The sequence below is a fragment of the Bombina bombina genome, chromosome 1 (genome assembly GCF_027579735.1).
Source record: "Bombina bombina isolate aBomBom1 chromosome 1, aBomBom1.pri, whole genome shotgun sequence".
Lineage (NCBI taxonomy): Eukaryota > Metazoa > Chordata > Amphibia > Anura > Bombinatoridae > Bombina > Bombina bombina.
The window spans coordinates 1,487,677,867-1,487,692,806 of record NC_069499.1 but is presented as its reverse complement, the minus strand read 5'-3'; the positions used below and the strand labels follow the sequence as shown (position 1 = coordinate 1,487,692,806).

Genomic DNA, 14,940 nt, shown 5'->3' with positions numbered 1-14,940 from the left:
GGGGTGGGGGTGGGAACAGAGCTGTTTGGGAGGAATCAGGGGGTCTGATGTGTCAGGTAGGAGGCTGATCTCTACACTAAAGCTAAAATTAACCCTGCAAGCTCCCTACAAGCTACCTAATTAACCCCTTCACTGCTAGCCATAATACATGTGTGATGCGCAGCAGCATTTATCTGTCTTCTAATTACCAAAAAGCAACGCCAAAACCATATATGTCTGCTATTTCTGAACAAAGGGGATCCCAGAGAAGCATTTACAACCATTTGTGCCATAATTGCAAAAGCTGTTTGTAAATGATTTCAGTGATAAACCTAAAATTGTGAAAAACGTTACGTTTTTTTTTTATTTGATTGTATTTGGCGGTGAAATGGTGGCATGAAATATACCAAAATGGGCCTAGATCAATACTTTGGGTTGTCTACTTCACTACACTAAAGCTAAAATTACCCCAAAAAGCTGTCTGCTATTTCTGAACAAAGGGGATCCCAGAGAAGAATTTACAACCATTTATGCCATACTTGCACAAGCTGTTAGTAAATAATTTCAGTGAGAGACCTAAAGTTTGTGAAAAAATTTGTTAAAAAGTGAACAATTTTTTTTTATTTGATCACATTTGGCGGTGAAATGGTGGCATGAAATATACCAAAATGGGCCTAGATCAATACTTTGAGATGTCTTCTAAAAAAAATATATACATGTCAAGGCATATTCAGGGATTCCTGAAAGATATCAGCGTTCCAATGTAACTAGTGCTAATTTTGAAAAAAAGTGGTTTGGAAATAGCAAAGTGCTACTTGTATTTATTGCCCTATAACATGCAAAAAAAAGCAAAGAACATGTAAACATTAGGTATTTCTAAACTCAGGATAAAATTTAGAAACTATTTAGCATGGGTATTTTTTGCTGGTTGTAGATGTGTAACAGATTTTGGGGGTCAAAGTTAGAAAAAGTGTGTTTTTTCTCATATTTTATAAAAAAAATTATATTAAATTATAAGATATGATAGAAATAATGGTATCTTTAGAAAGTCTATTTAATGGTGAGAAAAACGGTATAAAATATGTGTGGGTACAGTAAATGAGTAAGAGGAAAATTAAAGCTAAACACAAACATTGCAAAAATGTAAAAATAGCTTTGGTCTCAAACAGACAGAAAATGGAAAAGTGCTGTGGTCATTAAGGGGTTAAAGAAGCCAGCAACTTCCAAGATCATAAACTATGAAGCTGAATTTTTAAATCAGTAGATTCATCAGATTGTATTGGATAGAACATAGCATAGCCCAGGCTGTTTCATGAGTAAAGTTATATAATTAATTTACTATCGCCTAGATTTAGAGTTTGTCGGTAAAGACCCGCGGTGCTAACAAGCCTTTTTTTCCCAGCGCACCCTTAAGACAACGCTGGTATTACGAGTTGTCTGAATGGCTGCGTTAGCCTCAGAAAAGGGAGCGTTGAGCCAAATTTAGCTCCACTTCAACTCTCAATACCAGCGTTGCTTACGGTAGTGGTAAGCTGGAAAAACGTGTTCGTGCACGATATCCCCATAGGAAACAATGGGGCTGAGCTGGCTGAAAAAAAAACTAACACCTGCATAAAAGCAGCGTTCAGCTCCTAACGCAGCCCCATTGTTTCCTATGGGGAAACACTCTCTAAGTCTACACCTAACACCCTAACATGAACCCCGAGTCTAAACACCCCTAATCTTACACTTATTAACCCCTAATCTGCCGCCCCCGACATCGCTGACACCTGCATTTTATTATTAACCCCTAATTTGCCACTCCGGACACCACCGCCACCTACATTATCCCTATGTACCCCTAATCTGCTGCCCCTAACACCGCCGACCCCTATATTATATTTATTAACCCCTAATCTGCCCCCCACAACGTCGCCTCCACCTGCCTACACTTATTAACCCCTAATCTGCCGAGCGGACCGCACCGCTATTATAATAAAGTTATTAACCCCTAATCCGCCTCACTAACCCTATAATAAATGGTATTAACCCCTAATCTGCTGACTGGAGCTCACCGCTATTCTAATAAATGTATTAACCCCTAAAGCTAAGTCTAACCCTAACACTAACACCCCCCTAAGTTAAATATAATTTAAATCTAACGAAATTAATTAACTCTTATTAAATAAATTATTCCTATTTAAAGCTAAATACTTACCTGTAAAATAAATCCTAATATAGCTACAATATAAATTATAATTATATTATAGCTATTTTAGGATTTATATTTATTTTACAGGCAACTTTGTATTTATTTTAACCAGGTACAATAGCTATTAAATAGTTAAGAACTATTTAATAGCTAAAATAGTTAAAATAATTACAAAATTACCTGTAAAATAAATCCTAACCTAAGTTACAATTAAACCTAACACTACACTATCAATAAATTAATTAAATACAATATCTACAAATAAATACAATGAAATAAACTAACTAAAGTACAAAAAATAAAAAAGAACTAAGTTACAAAAAATAAAAAAATATTTACAAACATCAGAAAAATATTACAACAATTTTAAACTAATTACACCTACTCTAAGCCCCCTAATAAAATAACCAGCCCTGAACAGGGCCCTTTGCGGGGCATGCCCCAAAGAATTCAGCTCTTTTGCCTGTAAAAAAAAACACATACAATACCCCCCCCAACATTACAACCAACCACCCACATACCCCTAATCTAACCCAAACCCCCCTTAAATAAACCTAACACTAAGCCCCTGAAGATCTTCCTACCTTATCTTCACCATACCAGGTTCACCGATCGGTCCTCGGAAGTCTTGATCCAAGCCTCGGAAGTGTTGATCCAAGCCCAAGCGGGGGGCTGAAGAATGACGTCCATCCTCGGGCTGAAGTCTGGATCCTAGCGGCGACTGAAGAACTCCATCATCGGGCTGAAGTCGGAAGTCCATCATCGGGATGAAGTCTTCTATCAAGCAGCATCTTCAATCTTCTTTCTTCCGGAGCCATCATCTTCCAGCTGACACGGAACATCCTCTTCTCCCGACGCCTACTCGCTGAATGACGGTTCCTTTAAATGACGTCATCCAAGATGGCTTCCATCGAATTCCGATTGGCTGATAGGATTCTATCAGCCAATCGGAATTAAGGTAGGAAAATTCTGATTGGCTGATGGAATCAGCCAATCAGATTGAGCTCGCATTCTATTGGCTGATTGGAACAGCCAATAGAATGCGAGCTCAATCTGATCGGCTGATCGGATCAGCCAATCGGATTGAACTTCAATCTGATTGGCTGATTCCATCAGCCAATCAGAATTTTCCTACCTTAATTCCGATTGGCTGATAGAATCCTATCAGCCAATCGGAATTCGACGGACGCCATCTTGGATGACGTCATTTAAAGGAACCGTCATTCGGCGAGTAGGCGTCGGGAGAAGAGGATGTTCCGCGTCGGCTGGAAGATGATGGCTCCGGAAGAAAGAAGATTGAAGATGCTGCTTGATAGAAGACTTCATCCCGATGATGGGCTTCCGACTTCAGCCCGATGATGGAGTTCTTCAGTCGCCTCTTGGATCCAGACTTCAGCCCGAGGATGGACGTCACGCTTCAGCCCCCCGCTTGGGCTTGGATCAACACTTCCGAGGCTTGGATCAATACTTCCGAGGACCGATCGGTGAACCTGGTATGGTGAAGATAAGGTAGGAAGATCTTCAGGGGCTTAGTGTTAGGTTTATTTAAGGGGGGTTTGGGTTAGATTAGGGGTATGTGGGTGGTGGGTTGTAATGTTGGGGGGGGTATTGTATGTGGTTTTTTTACAGGCAAAAGAGCTGAATTCTTTGGGGCATGCCCCGCAAAGGGCCCTGTTCAGGGCTGGTAAGGTAAAAGAGCTTTGAACTTTTTAAATTTAGAATAGGGTAGGGCATTTTTTATTTTGGGGGGCTTTGTTATTTTATTAGGGGGCTTAGAGTAGGTGTAATTAGTTTAAAATTGTTGTAATATTTTTCTGATGTTTGTAAATATTTTTTTATTTTTTGTAACTTAGTTCTTTTTTATTTTTTGTACTTTAGTTAGTTTATTTCATTGTATTTATTTGTAGATATTGTATTTAATTAATTTATTGATAGTGTAGTGTTAGGTTTAATTGTAGATAATTGTAGGTATTTTATTTAATTAATTTATTGATAGTGTAGTGTTAGGTTTAATTGTAACTTAGGTTAGGATTTATTTTACAGGTAATTTTGTAATTATTGTAACTATTTTAGCTATTAAATAGTTCTTAACTATTTAATAGCTATTGTACCTGGTTAAAATAAATACAAAGTTGCCTGTAAAATAAATATAAATCCTAAAATAGCTATAGTATAATTATAATTTATATTGTAGCTATATTAGGATTTATTTTACATGTAAGTATTTAGCTTTAAATAGGAATAATTTATTTAATAAGAGTTAATTAATTTCGTTAGATTTAAATTATATTTAATTTAGGGGGGTGTTAGTGTTAGGGTTAGACTTAGCTTTAGGGGTTAATACATTTATTAGAATAGCGGTGAGCTCCAGTCGGCAGATTAGGGGTTAATGTTTGAAGTTAGGTGTCGGCGATTTTAGGGAGGGCAGATTAGGGGTTAATACTATTTATTATAGGGTTAGTGAGGCGGATTAGGGGTTAATAACTTTATTATAATAGCGGTGCGGTCCGCTCGGCAGATTAGGGGTTAATAAGTGTAGGCAGGTGGAGGCGACTTTGAGGGGGGCAGATTAGGGGTTAATAAATATAATATAGGGGTCGGCGGTGTTAGGGGCAGCAGATTAGGGGTACATAGCTATAATGTAGGTGGCGGCGCTTTGCGGTCGGCAGATTAGGGGTTAATTATTGTAGGTAGCTGGCGGCGACGTTGTGGGGGGCAGGTTAGGGGTTAATAAATATAATATAGGGGTCGGCGGTGTTAGGGGCAGCAGATTAGGGGTACATAAGTATAATGTAGGTGGCGGTCGGCAGATTAGGGGTTAAAAAAATTTAATCGAGTGGCGGCGATGTGGTGGGACCTCGGTTTAGGGGTACATAGGTAGTTTATGGGTGTTAGTGTACTTTAGAGTACAGTAGTTAAGAGCTTTATAAACCGGCGTTAGCCCAGAAACCTCTTAACTACTGACTTTTTTCTGCGGCTGGAGTTTTGTCGTTAGATTTCTAACGCTCACTTCAGCCACGACTCTAAATACCGGAGTTAGAAAGATCCCTTTGAAAAGATAGGATACACAATTGACGTAAGGGGATCTGCGGTATGGAAAAGTTGCGGCTGCAAAGTGAGCGTTAGACCCTTTCCTGACTGACTCCAAATACCGGCGGTAGCCTAAAACCAGCGTTAGGAGCCTCTAACGCTGGTTTTGACGGCTACCGCCAAACTCTAAATCTAGGCCTAAGAAATTAGCATATGAACCTCCTAGGTTTAGCTTTTAACTAAGAATACCAAGGGAACAAAGCAAAATTGATGATGAAACGTAAATTGGGAAGATGTTTAAAATTACATGCCCTATTTAAATCATGCAAGTTTTTTTTGGACTTGACTGTCCTTTTAACAAGTATTAATATTTTTAATATTTTGAATTTAATATTTATATAATGCCCCTTAAGATAAGTAATTTCTAAATGTGTGCTAAACCAACACCATGTTAAACCTATAGAGGGAAATCCGAAGGGCGTAGCACATATTTTATATTCCAATGTTCTTCACACATATATATATAAATATATATATATATATATATATATATATATATATATATATATATATATATATATATATAAATAATAAAAATGTAATCTTCCTGTATTTTAAAGAACATTGGAATGTTAAATATTTACACTAAATACACAGTAAAATACATTAAATAGTGTAATATAATTATTATTTAGACACACATATATATTATATTCCTTTGCATTCAAATATATGACCAAATATCATATACCTTTTAATATTTATATGCCATTTTTATCAGATAGTGTTTATATGAGTGTAACAGTTTATTTAAATGTATTTATGTTGTGTCTGGTACAACTTTAATTTTATCCCTAACAATTTATGAGTTGATTTCAGTCTAGTTTGCGCTTGTGCAGTAGCGTTTACTTTCAATGCACGCTAAGGTTAGTGCACCACTTGTAATCTAACCCTAATTGGTTTACTATAGAAATATATATTATTTGAATAGCTTATCCCAATATGAAATTCTAGTTTTGTCAGCTAACATTTTTGTTGTCATATATGAAAATATAATGTTAGTAAGGTAATAATAATGAAGGGGAAATACAAGAGTTACGCTATATTGCCAATGGAAAGGCCATACTGATTGTTGAGTTCAGGTGTTGCATCCACACCCATTGCTAACAGGTGCATAAAAGGACTCAGCAAGGAAATCTCTATAAGCAAACATTGGCAGTACAATAGGGAATACAATAGGGCATACTATTCCCTATTGTTTTCTATCTTCTCCTTTTTTCTTTATTATTATTTATCATACCCTTTATGCCCCCTTGCACCCCTGGATACATTACTCTTTAGTTGTTCAGGGTCATCTAGTTCATTATACATTGGATTGAGCTGGTACACCTTTCAACTTTTAATATATATATATATATATATATATATATATATATATATATATAGACATATATATATATATATATATATATATATATATATATATACATGCATTAGAGCCTTTTGTAGTCAAGTAGCTGAAAACATGAAAAATCATATTTATGCAATATGCATAGTCAATAAAATGTTAAACTGTATATTTACTGTAAATATTTCACATTCCAATGTTCTTCACATAGGGGATTTTAAAGTATTTTAAAATAGATATTCCTATATATATATATATATATAAAAGAATAAATAAAACATATTTTGCTACATGAAGAACATTGGAATTTTAAATATTCTTTATTCCTGTCAGGTTTAGCGCTCTTCAATAAACTCGATCAGGTTAGCAAAAGATTATTGATAAAAAAAATAATCAATTTTCACGCTCCTTTGAAGTCTATGGGAGAATATGTTAACAAGTTCACGATGTCCTAAGTTCCACTTTTTGTATGAGACAGTTTTCACTTGCATGCTAACTTTTTACTTTAAACTCATAATATGAGTGCAACCCAACGCACGCTAAAAGTCTCCTTCTAGCACGAGTGGGAACTCTAACTACCTTGCGACTTAAAATCTAGCACATAATAAATTGATATTAGTGGTGAAATAACAGGAAAAAAGTCTGCAAAACAATTAAAAACAGTTTCAAATTTATGTTATAATATTCATACAATACCTGTTATAAATTAAGAAAAGGATATCCTTTTTGTCTACATGATGAGGATACAGTGAGTAAAGTGAGACTTCCAGTCAAAATGTTTTTTTTTATTGTTTCAGATTGGTTCTATTAATTCTTTTCCTTGTTCCACTGGTTAGTTCCACTGTCATACGTCTTCTTTTTCATAAAGTGCCTTCGTGGGAACTCACCCCAAAACTTTACTTTCAAAGTCCAAGACATCGGATTCACAATTATTACACCAATATTCTGGTCAATAACAACACAGGTAAGACAATATTCAGCACCCATACAATTTTATAGCAAGCCTATAATATAAAAGGCCAAGTGTGTTTGTCCAAAGCTGTCATGCGCAGTAGAGACAGCACGAGGACAAACACACCTGGCCTTACTTGACATGCTGTTTGCGGCATGGGCGTGGCCGGGCGTAGCATGGGCGTGTCCGAGTGTGACCGGGCATGGTCGGGGCGTGGTCGGGGGCGTGGTCGGGGGCGTGGCTGGGTGCGGTCGGCGCGAGAGAGAGGGGAAAGAAATAGAAAGAGAGGGGGAGAGACAAAAAGAGATAGGAAAGAGATAAAGAGAGGGGGAAGAGCAGAAGAGAGGGGAAAGTGCAGAAGAGAGGGGGGAGAGCAAAATAGAGGGGAAAGAGCAAAAGAGAGTGGAAAGAGCAAAATAGAGGGAAGAGAGAGAAAAAAAGAGGGGGGGAGAGAGCAAAAGAGAGGGGGAGAGAGAGAGTAAAGAGAGGGGGAGAGAGAGCAATAGAGAGGGGGAGAGAGAGCAATAGAGAGGGGGAGAGAGAGCAAAAGAGAGGGATGGAGAGATAGCAAAATAGAGGGATGGAGAGAGAGAGAGCAAAAGAGGGGGGAGAGAGACAGAGCAAAAGAGAGGGGGGAGAGATGGGGGAGAGAGAGAGCAAAAGAGAGGGAGGAGAGAGAGAGAGACAGCAAAAGAGAGGGATGGAGAAAGAGCAAATAAAAGGACAGAGAGACAGAGCAAAAGAGAGGGAGAAGAGAGAGAGAGTGCAAAAGAGAGGGGAGGAGAGAGAGCACAAAAGAGAGGGGGGAGAGAGAGAGCACAAAATAGAGGGGGAGAGAGAGAGCGCAAAAGAGAGGGGAGAGAGAGCGTGTAAAAGAGGGGGGGAGAGAGCGCAAAAGAGAGAGAGAGCGCAAAAGAGATGGGGGAGAGAGAGAGCATAAAAGAGAGGGGGAGAGAGAGTGCAAAAGAGAGGGGAAGAGAGAGCAAAAGAGAGGGGGGAGACTAGTTACTATTTAGACTATTACTAGTTAGGACTAGTAATAAATAATAAGAAAATACATCATATTTTTTTAAGACTATGCAATTTTACTTCAGTGATGGCAAATCTAGGGCAGTACAACAAGTGAGTCACAATTGCTAGCAATAGGGTTAAAGCATACAATTGGATTGCAGCATACAATTGGAGAAATAAAATAGTGGACAAGAAATGCAGTGGTAATATTCTAGGAATACTATGACTGCTATGAAGTAACTTCAGACATGCCCAAGGAACACTACTGTCTGTCCAGCCCACTTGTTAAAACTCATTTCACTAAACTTGTGCAGCGGTGAAAAATTTATTTCAGACAAATTTTTTGAACGAATATTCAGAAAAATTAGTGTTATCAATATTTGTCTGCTGCACTATTTGATATTAAAACAGGATTAGCGCGTCCCTCTTGCATACTACAGGTAAGTATTTGACCTTTTATGTCGTCAAGCTCCGGCCCCTTAAATCAACAAAACACCCTCATACCATCCTTCCAACAACCACCCTCATAAATAACAGACAACAGACTTAGCTTTGGTACAAATTGGCCGCAGCCCTTTATTCAATAAAACTTTAATAACTTGATAAATAAAGGTGCAAATAACTGTAAACATTTTACACATCAAACAACAGCGGTGCTAGTCCTTCCTGATTTCCATATCTTTTAACTATGGCCGTAACTCCTTTTACTGGACCCAACCGTGAAAGTGGTTGGGCCCGTCAGCGATCATCCATATAAGTTTCTAAGGAACCCCGTGCTCTTAGAAACCCCCATCTTGAATTCCCCCATGGGAATGCAAAATACCACCACACTTAACCATTGGCCATAGTTTTCCTGTAATTTAAGGGCTAGCACCCCCGCCACCGACACAGTGCCTTCTGAAAATTAAAGATAAACAGCTGCGGACCAAAGTCATTCAACTGCTCCCCATCTGGCAGATAGAACTCATCCACTCCAACCTCAGCTAAGTCTGAGCAGTGCACCACCACACCAAGTCTCCGCACAAATGCCCCCATGATCGTCGTTTAACGTCCCCATGAACTTTCATTTTTTTAAAGCATTCAACACTTAAAGAATACACAGACACCTTATGTTTGGTAAAATACTGGCCACAGCCTGTTTAGTAAATAACAAGTTTAAAAACACCAAATACATAACTCTTTAACCATTGAAACTCAGTCAACTATGAAGATGCTAGCTCCCAAACTTAATTTACCAATCTCCATATACTTGTTGACCAGGCCGTATATAAATTCACCTGGACTTAAATAAGTCTGTTATTTCTTTAATAAAAACCCCAAGCTCCAAGGAACCCTGTGTCCAAGAAGCTACTTAACCTGCTCTCCCACCCCGTGGGGAGGCTAACCCATTCACTTAAGGCCATAGTCCAATTGCAGACACGAGGGAACTAGCACCCGCTAAAGACTGAAAAACATAAAACTGCAAATAATGGGAGGGAGGGAAGGAGGGAAACTTGTTTGCTGCCTAAGAAGTAATTTTCTGAAAATAGCCACCCACACACTTGCCTTACATAGCCTTTCACAGATACCCATTCTACTCCCCATAACGTCCCCATGAACTTTAATTTCGCAAAAGCATTTACTTAAAGAATACACAGACATCTGATGTTCGGTAAAATTACTGGCCACAGCCTGTTTATTAAATAACAAGTTTCAAAAACACCAAATACCTAACTCTGTAACCATATAAACTCGGTTAACTGTAAATATGCTAGCTCCCAAACTTAATTCACTAATCTCCAATTACTTGTTGACCAGACCGTATATAAATTTACCTGAACGTACATATGTCCGTTATTTCTTTAAAACTCCCCAAGGTCCAAGGAACCCTGTGTCCAAGGAGCTACATAACCTGCTCTCCCACCCCGTGGGGAGGCTAACCCATTCACTTATGGCCATAGCCAATTGCAGACGTGAGGGAACTAGCACCAACCAATATCGTAACCATGGCCGACCACCGGATGTATAAAGCCTGGAAAGGCTCACACAGCCTCTCCAACTACCACTTAAACTACCACACGAGGCTTCCCTGAGACAAGAACCTAAATCAACACCTCCGGCCTGTGACACCACAACCCCCGGAGACGGGAACAGATCAGCGTAACCCACCCTCAGCAGCAATATGCAATCACATCTAAGGCCCCGTACTCCAAACCATTCAAAATAATTTTATGCTTATCAAAAAAAAAACCTCGGCTGAAGGATCACTCCACCCACACGTGAACCAGAGCTACCAGGACATGACCGGAACAGCCATAAACAAATTAAACGTTCAAATTCTTAAAAACACCCATGAGGGAGAAGATTAAAAGAACCTCCACCCAACCACACCTTGGATAACCTGTTCCACTAAACCCACAACAACAGCTTCAGTGGGTGCCCCGATCCTAAAGGAGGGCAACGTACAATTTTACTGTGATCAAAACCCAACTCCCCTAGATCCCTTGCAAAAAAACTGACCAAAATTGAAACTGTAACAGCACCCCACCATCTTTGCGTATAAATATTGGCATCCGCCCTAGTAGGGAACAATGTTAGACTGCCCCTTTTTTCCATTCGGACAGATGTAGATAACCTGAGGTAAAAGAACACCTGCAAGCCCATGGCAATCACATCTTCAGAACCCATTCCCAGTGGGACCAATTATTACGGCTGAGCAAGCCTAATAGAGAGAACATGGAAAATAAAATGTAATCCCCCCCCTTCAATACCCCACTAGGAGTGCAATTGTCTTCTCCTAGCTGTGTTAATATATCTTAACCTTGAGATAAAGGATGGGTGGAAACACCACAGGCGAAATACAATATGACATACGCCCGTATCCAGGAAATGAAAATGCCTGCAAACCATGTCATAAACTCCAGCAAGCAAAATTGATCATTGCAGTCTAATTAAAGGGACACTCCAGTCAAAACCAAACTTCATGATTCAGATACAACATGCAATTCCAAACAACTCTCCAATTTACTTCCACTAACTAAATGTGCACAGTCTTTTTATATTTACACTTTTTGAGTCACCAGCTCCTACTGAGCATGTGCAAGAATTCACAGCATATACGTATATGCATTTGTGATTGGCTGATGACTGTCACATGATACAGGGGGAGTGGAAACAGACACAACCTTGAAATTTATTTAACAAAATCTACTACTCATTTGAAGGTCAGACTAAGTGCTATTGCATTGTCTTCTGATTATGCATTTGTTGATTATGCAAATCTACAGCATTGACTGGTCCTTAAAGGGTTGGAAACCCTTTAAGTAAACTGTCCCATCAAGATATAACGTAAAATCATTGAAGTTGCAACAGCCATCATATATATAGAGAATACCGCATTATTATTATTATTCGGTAATTAGAAAGCACCATGCTATGATTACGGACAGAGGGCTGAAACCTGAAAACTTTGGTGCTTCTCCATCTGCCATTGTGGGATGCTTCCTCTTCATAACTGTTGAACAATAAAAAACTTTATTCATCATCAGTGGCTCCCCTCTTTGATTTCATTTATAAAGCGCCAACAGATTCCGCAGCGCTATAAATCTAGGTCGTACACAAGGAAACATTTATAGGCCTCAAATGTGTAGAGGCCCAACCCAAAGTGTTAACGTTGCAGGCCGCACTTATAAAAGTGATCTACAAACCGCTGGGCTCATAGGATATAAAAAGTACCCTAGCAATGTCGCTAGATTCAACATAACAGAATGGAGGAAGCCACCGGTAGCGCAGTTTTCTCTTCATTATGACAGAGTATAATATTTGCACACCCGTACTACCACATAGAGAAAAGAAAATCCCCCATGTCCTAAATTAAATTCTTCCTAGGATTAAAATTCAAAACATTGAAAATTAATTGCTCAACAAAATAATTTTTTATATAACCACACATACAATGTATATATTAAACAATATAAATTATAGAAATATTTGTATGACCTCAAATACCCATATAACATACATATATACATATATATACATACATTCTACATAGGCAACAAAACAGAAATTATACCAAATTACCGTTAGCTGCCACTAGATGGCAGACAAAACAAAGGGATCCCTGGAAATAAAGACAAAAACCATTCTAAACTCTTGAGGCAGAGCAGGGAGTGTAAACCAGCACACCATAAGAGTTAGTAGTAAACATGCAAAATTACAATATACATATATATACACATACACATCTATATATACACACACATATATATACATAGTCTGTATAACCCCTATGGGAGCAAACTTCTTCAGCAGAAGATAAAACACAAAACCAAACCTCCTCTGAAATGAGATAACCCCCTACTAGCTAAGAGATCCCCAACATGGAGTATCATCAACATTCCTTGTTCCCCCAAATGTATAACAATTTTTAACCACTACCTGACTGACCACAAAATGTTTAGGCAAAATACATGGAACTGCCACAAAATGTCAGACAAAACAATGGATCCCACGAAATAAAGCAAAATTGCTCTAAGCTCTTAAGGCAGAGCAAAAGTGAAAGACAACACAGCAAGAGAATTAGTATTAAGCAATCAGTATTAATAAACGTACAACTTATAAATATATATATAATATGTATATATAATATGTATATCCCCTAAAGAAACCAAACTTGTCCCTGAGGAGAGAAAAAACACAAAACCCCTTCTGTAAAATAAAACAATATTAGGCCCTAAACTTGCCACAGGTCTAGATCAGCAAGATTGCGCCAAAATACCAGCGGCGGGAAAGTTAACCCTACCATCGCCGTATACACGTAGGGCCTCCCCTTAGCTAATCATAAAACATAAGCATAGAACTCTATTAGAGTGCATTTGAAAATTCACTTTATATTCCGGAAAATACAGCACTATGCCCAGAGGAAATAAATTCCCTTCACTATGCGTACCCTTATTCCTACGTATAGTAGCAGCAACAAACATAAAAGGTGCCATATAAAACTGCAATGACAGAGAAAAGTCTCTATAGCACATGCAAATGTAAGGAACATGTAAGCGCTGGTAACAAACACTATTGATAAACAGACAGGTTCAATAAGCAACATCTAAAACAGATTCTCAACCAGTGCAGCTGCACATTTTGCACCTGGGTGTAAATAAAATACGTACGTTTATAACTATAAAGCAGCTTATCCCAAATTATTGCTTCGAATTGTCACATCTAAAGGAACAAATAATTTTACAATACTCCCCAAATGTCAAACGGAACGCAGTAAATACAGGAGCTGTTACTGACCTCACATATTGCAAAGATCCTGTCGCTCCATATAGTCAGCGCATACTTAAAACACCCCACAATTGTTTGCTCAGCTACCTGGCTCCATCGGTCATAGGTCCCAGCCTGAAGAAAAAACTTCCTGTGGCAAATCACCACCCGTGGTCTTTTTCCCTGGACCGCTGCTACCACGTGGGGACCCGGTGAGACTGCAATTAAAAAAAAACCCTGCTGCCTTTTGGATGCAGACTGCTCGGCCATGCTTCCTTGCCGCGCAGAGCCTCTGATAGAACCAAATCAGATTTAAAAACCTACATGAGGAAAGGCGCTCTCCTCATCCACTATTACCAACAGTAACCCCACTTGTAATTGAAATGAAAAGGTGATTTCAAATCAAAAGGGGGTAGCACAAGCAAAATCTTACAGGGCTGAAAGTCTATTAACCCCTATGCCTGGGAGGGAGAAAGCAGCCAGCCATACTACTCTCCTATGCAGCAGAGTGAAAATCATATACGCATCACACAATCCTGCCCAGCATACACAGCCCACACTAAATCACAAAATTAATAGTATATGAAAGATTCCCCTGACTCCAATATCTTAAGGAGGGGGATAAACCCCTAATGTGCTTGGACCTCCAACTAGAAGGAACAAGCAATTACCTTAGGGGCTCCAGCTGCAGGACAGGAAAAACCATCAGATGTTTTCTCTACTCCTACAATAACAATCTGCTGGTTTTCCCGCTCAGCCCACCTCTTTAACACTTTGCCTCCAGCTCCTCCTATAGCACCTCCTACCCCATACAGGGCCTCTTCCTCCTGAGGTCAAAGCTCCCTCCGTCTATGCCCTGCAGCCTCCAGGAGCCACTTAACCTTTTAAAACAAATTTAAACGCTAAGAAGCAAAACTAGTATGTCCACTGCTTTTTAACATGACTGTAACCTCCTAGGTTAAGAATGTCAGACAACCTGGACCTTTTTTGTCTAGGATGACTGAAAAGCCTGAGCAATTGTTTGGGCAATGTTAAATTCTAACAGTGAATGCACAGATCTTCATAAATCTGATTTATCTACAAAAATCCCCATATACTTTAATGATGGTTTTCTGTTGATAA

The 14,940-nt window shown here is 38.8% G+C and overlaps 1 protein-coding gene across 1 annotated transcript in view; it reads left to right on the top strand.

Moving 5' to 3' along the window:
• LOC128653786 (ABC-type organic anion transporter ABCA8) overlaps positions 1-14,940 on the top strand; it is a 405,751-nt gene that overhangs the window by 179,143 nt on the left and 211,668 nt on the right. Inside the window, exon 20 of the mRNA XM_053707294.1 lies at positions 7,406-7,572. Coding sequence (XP_053563269.1) covers positions 7,406-7,572 — 167 coding nt within the window. The remainder of the gene's footprint in view (positions 1-7,405; positions 7,573-14,940) is intronic.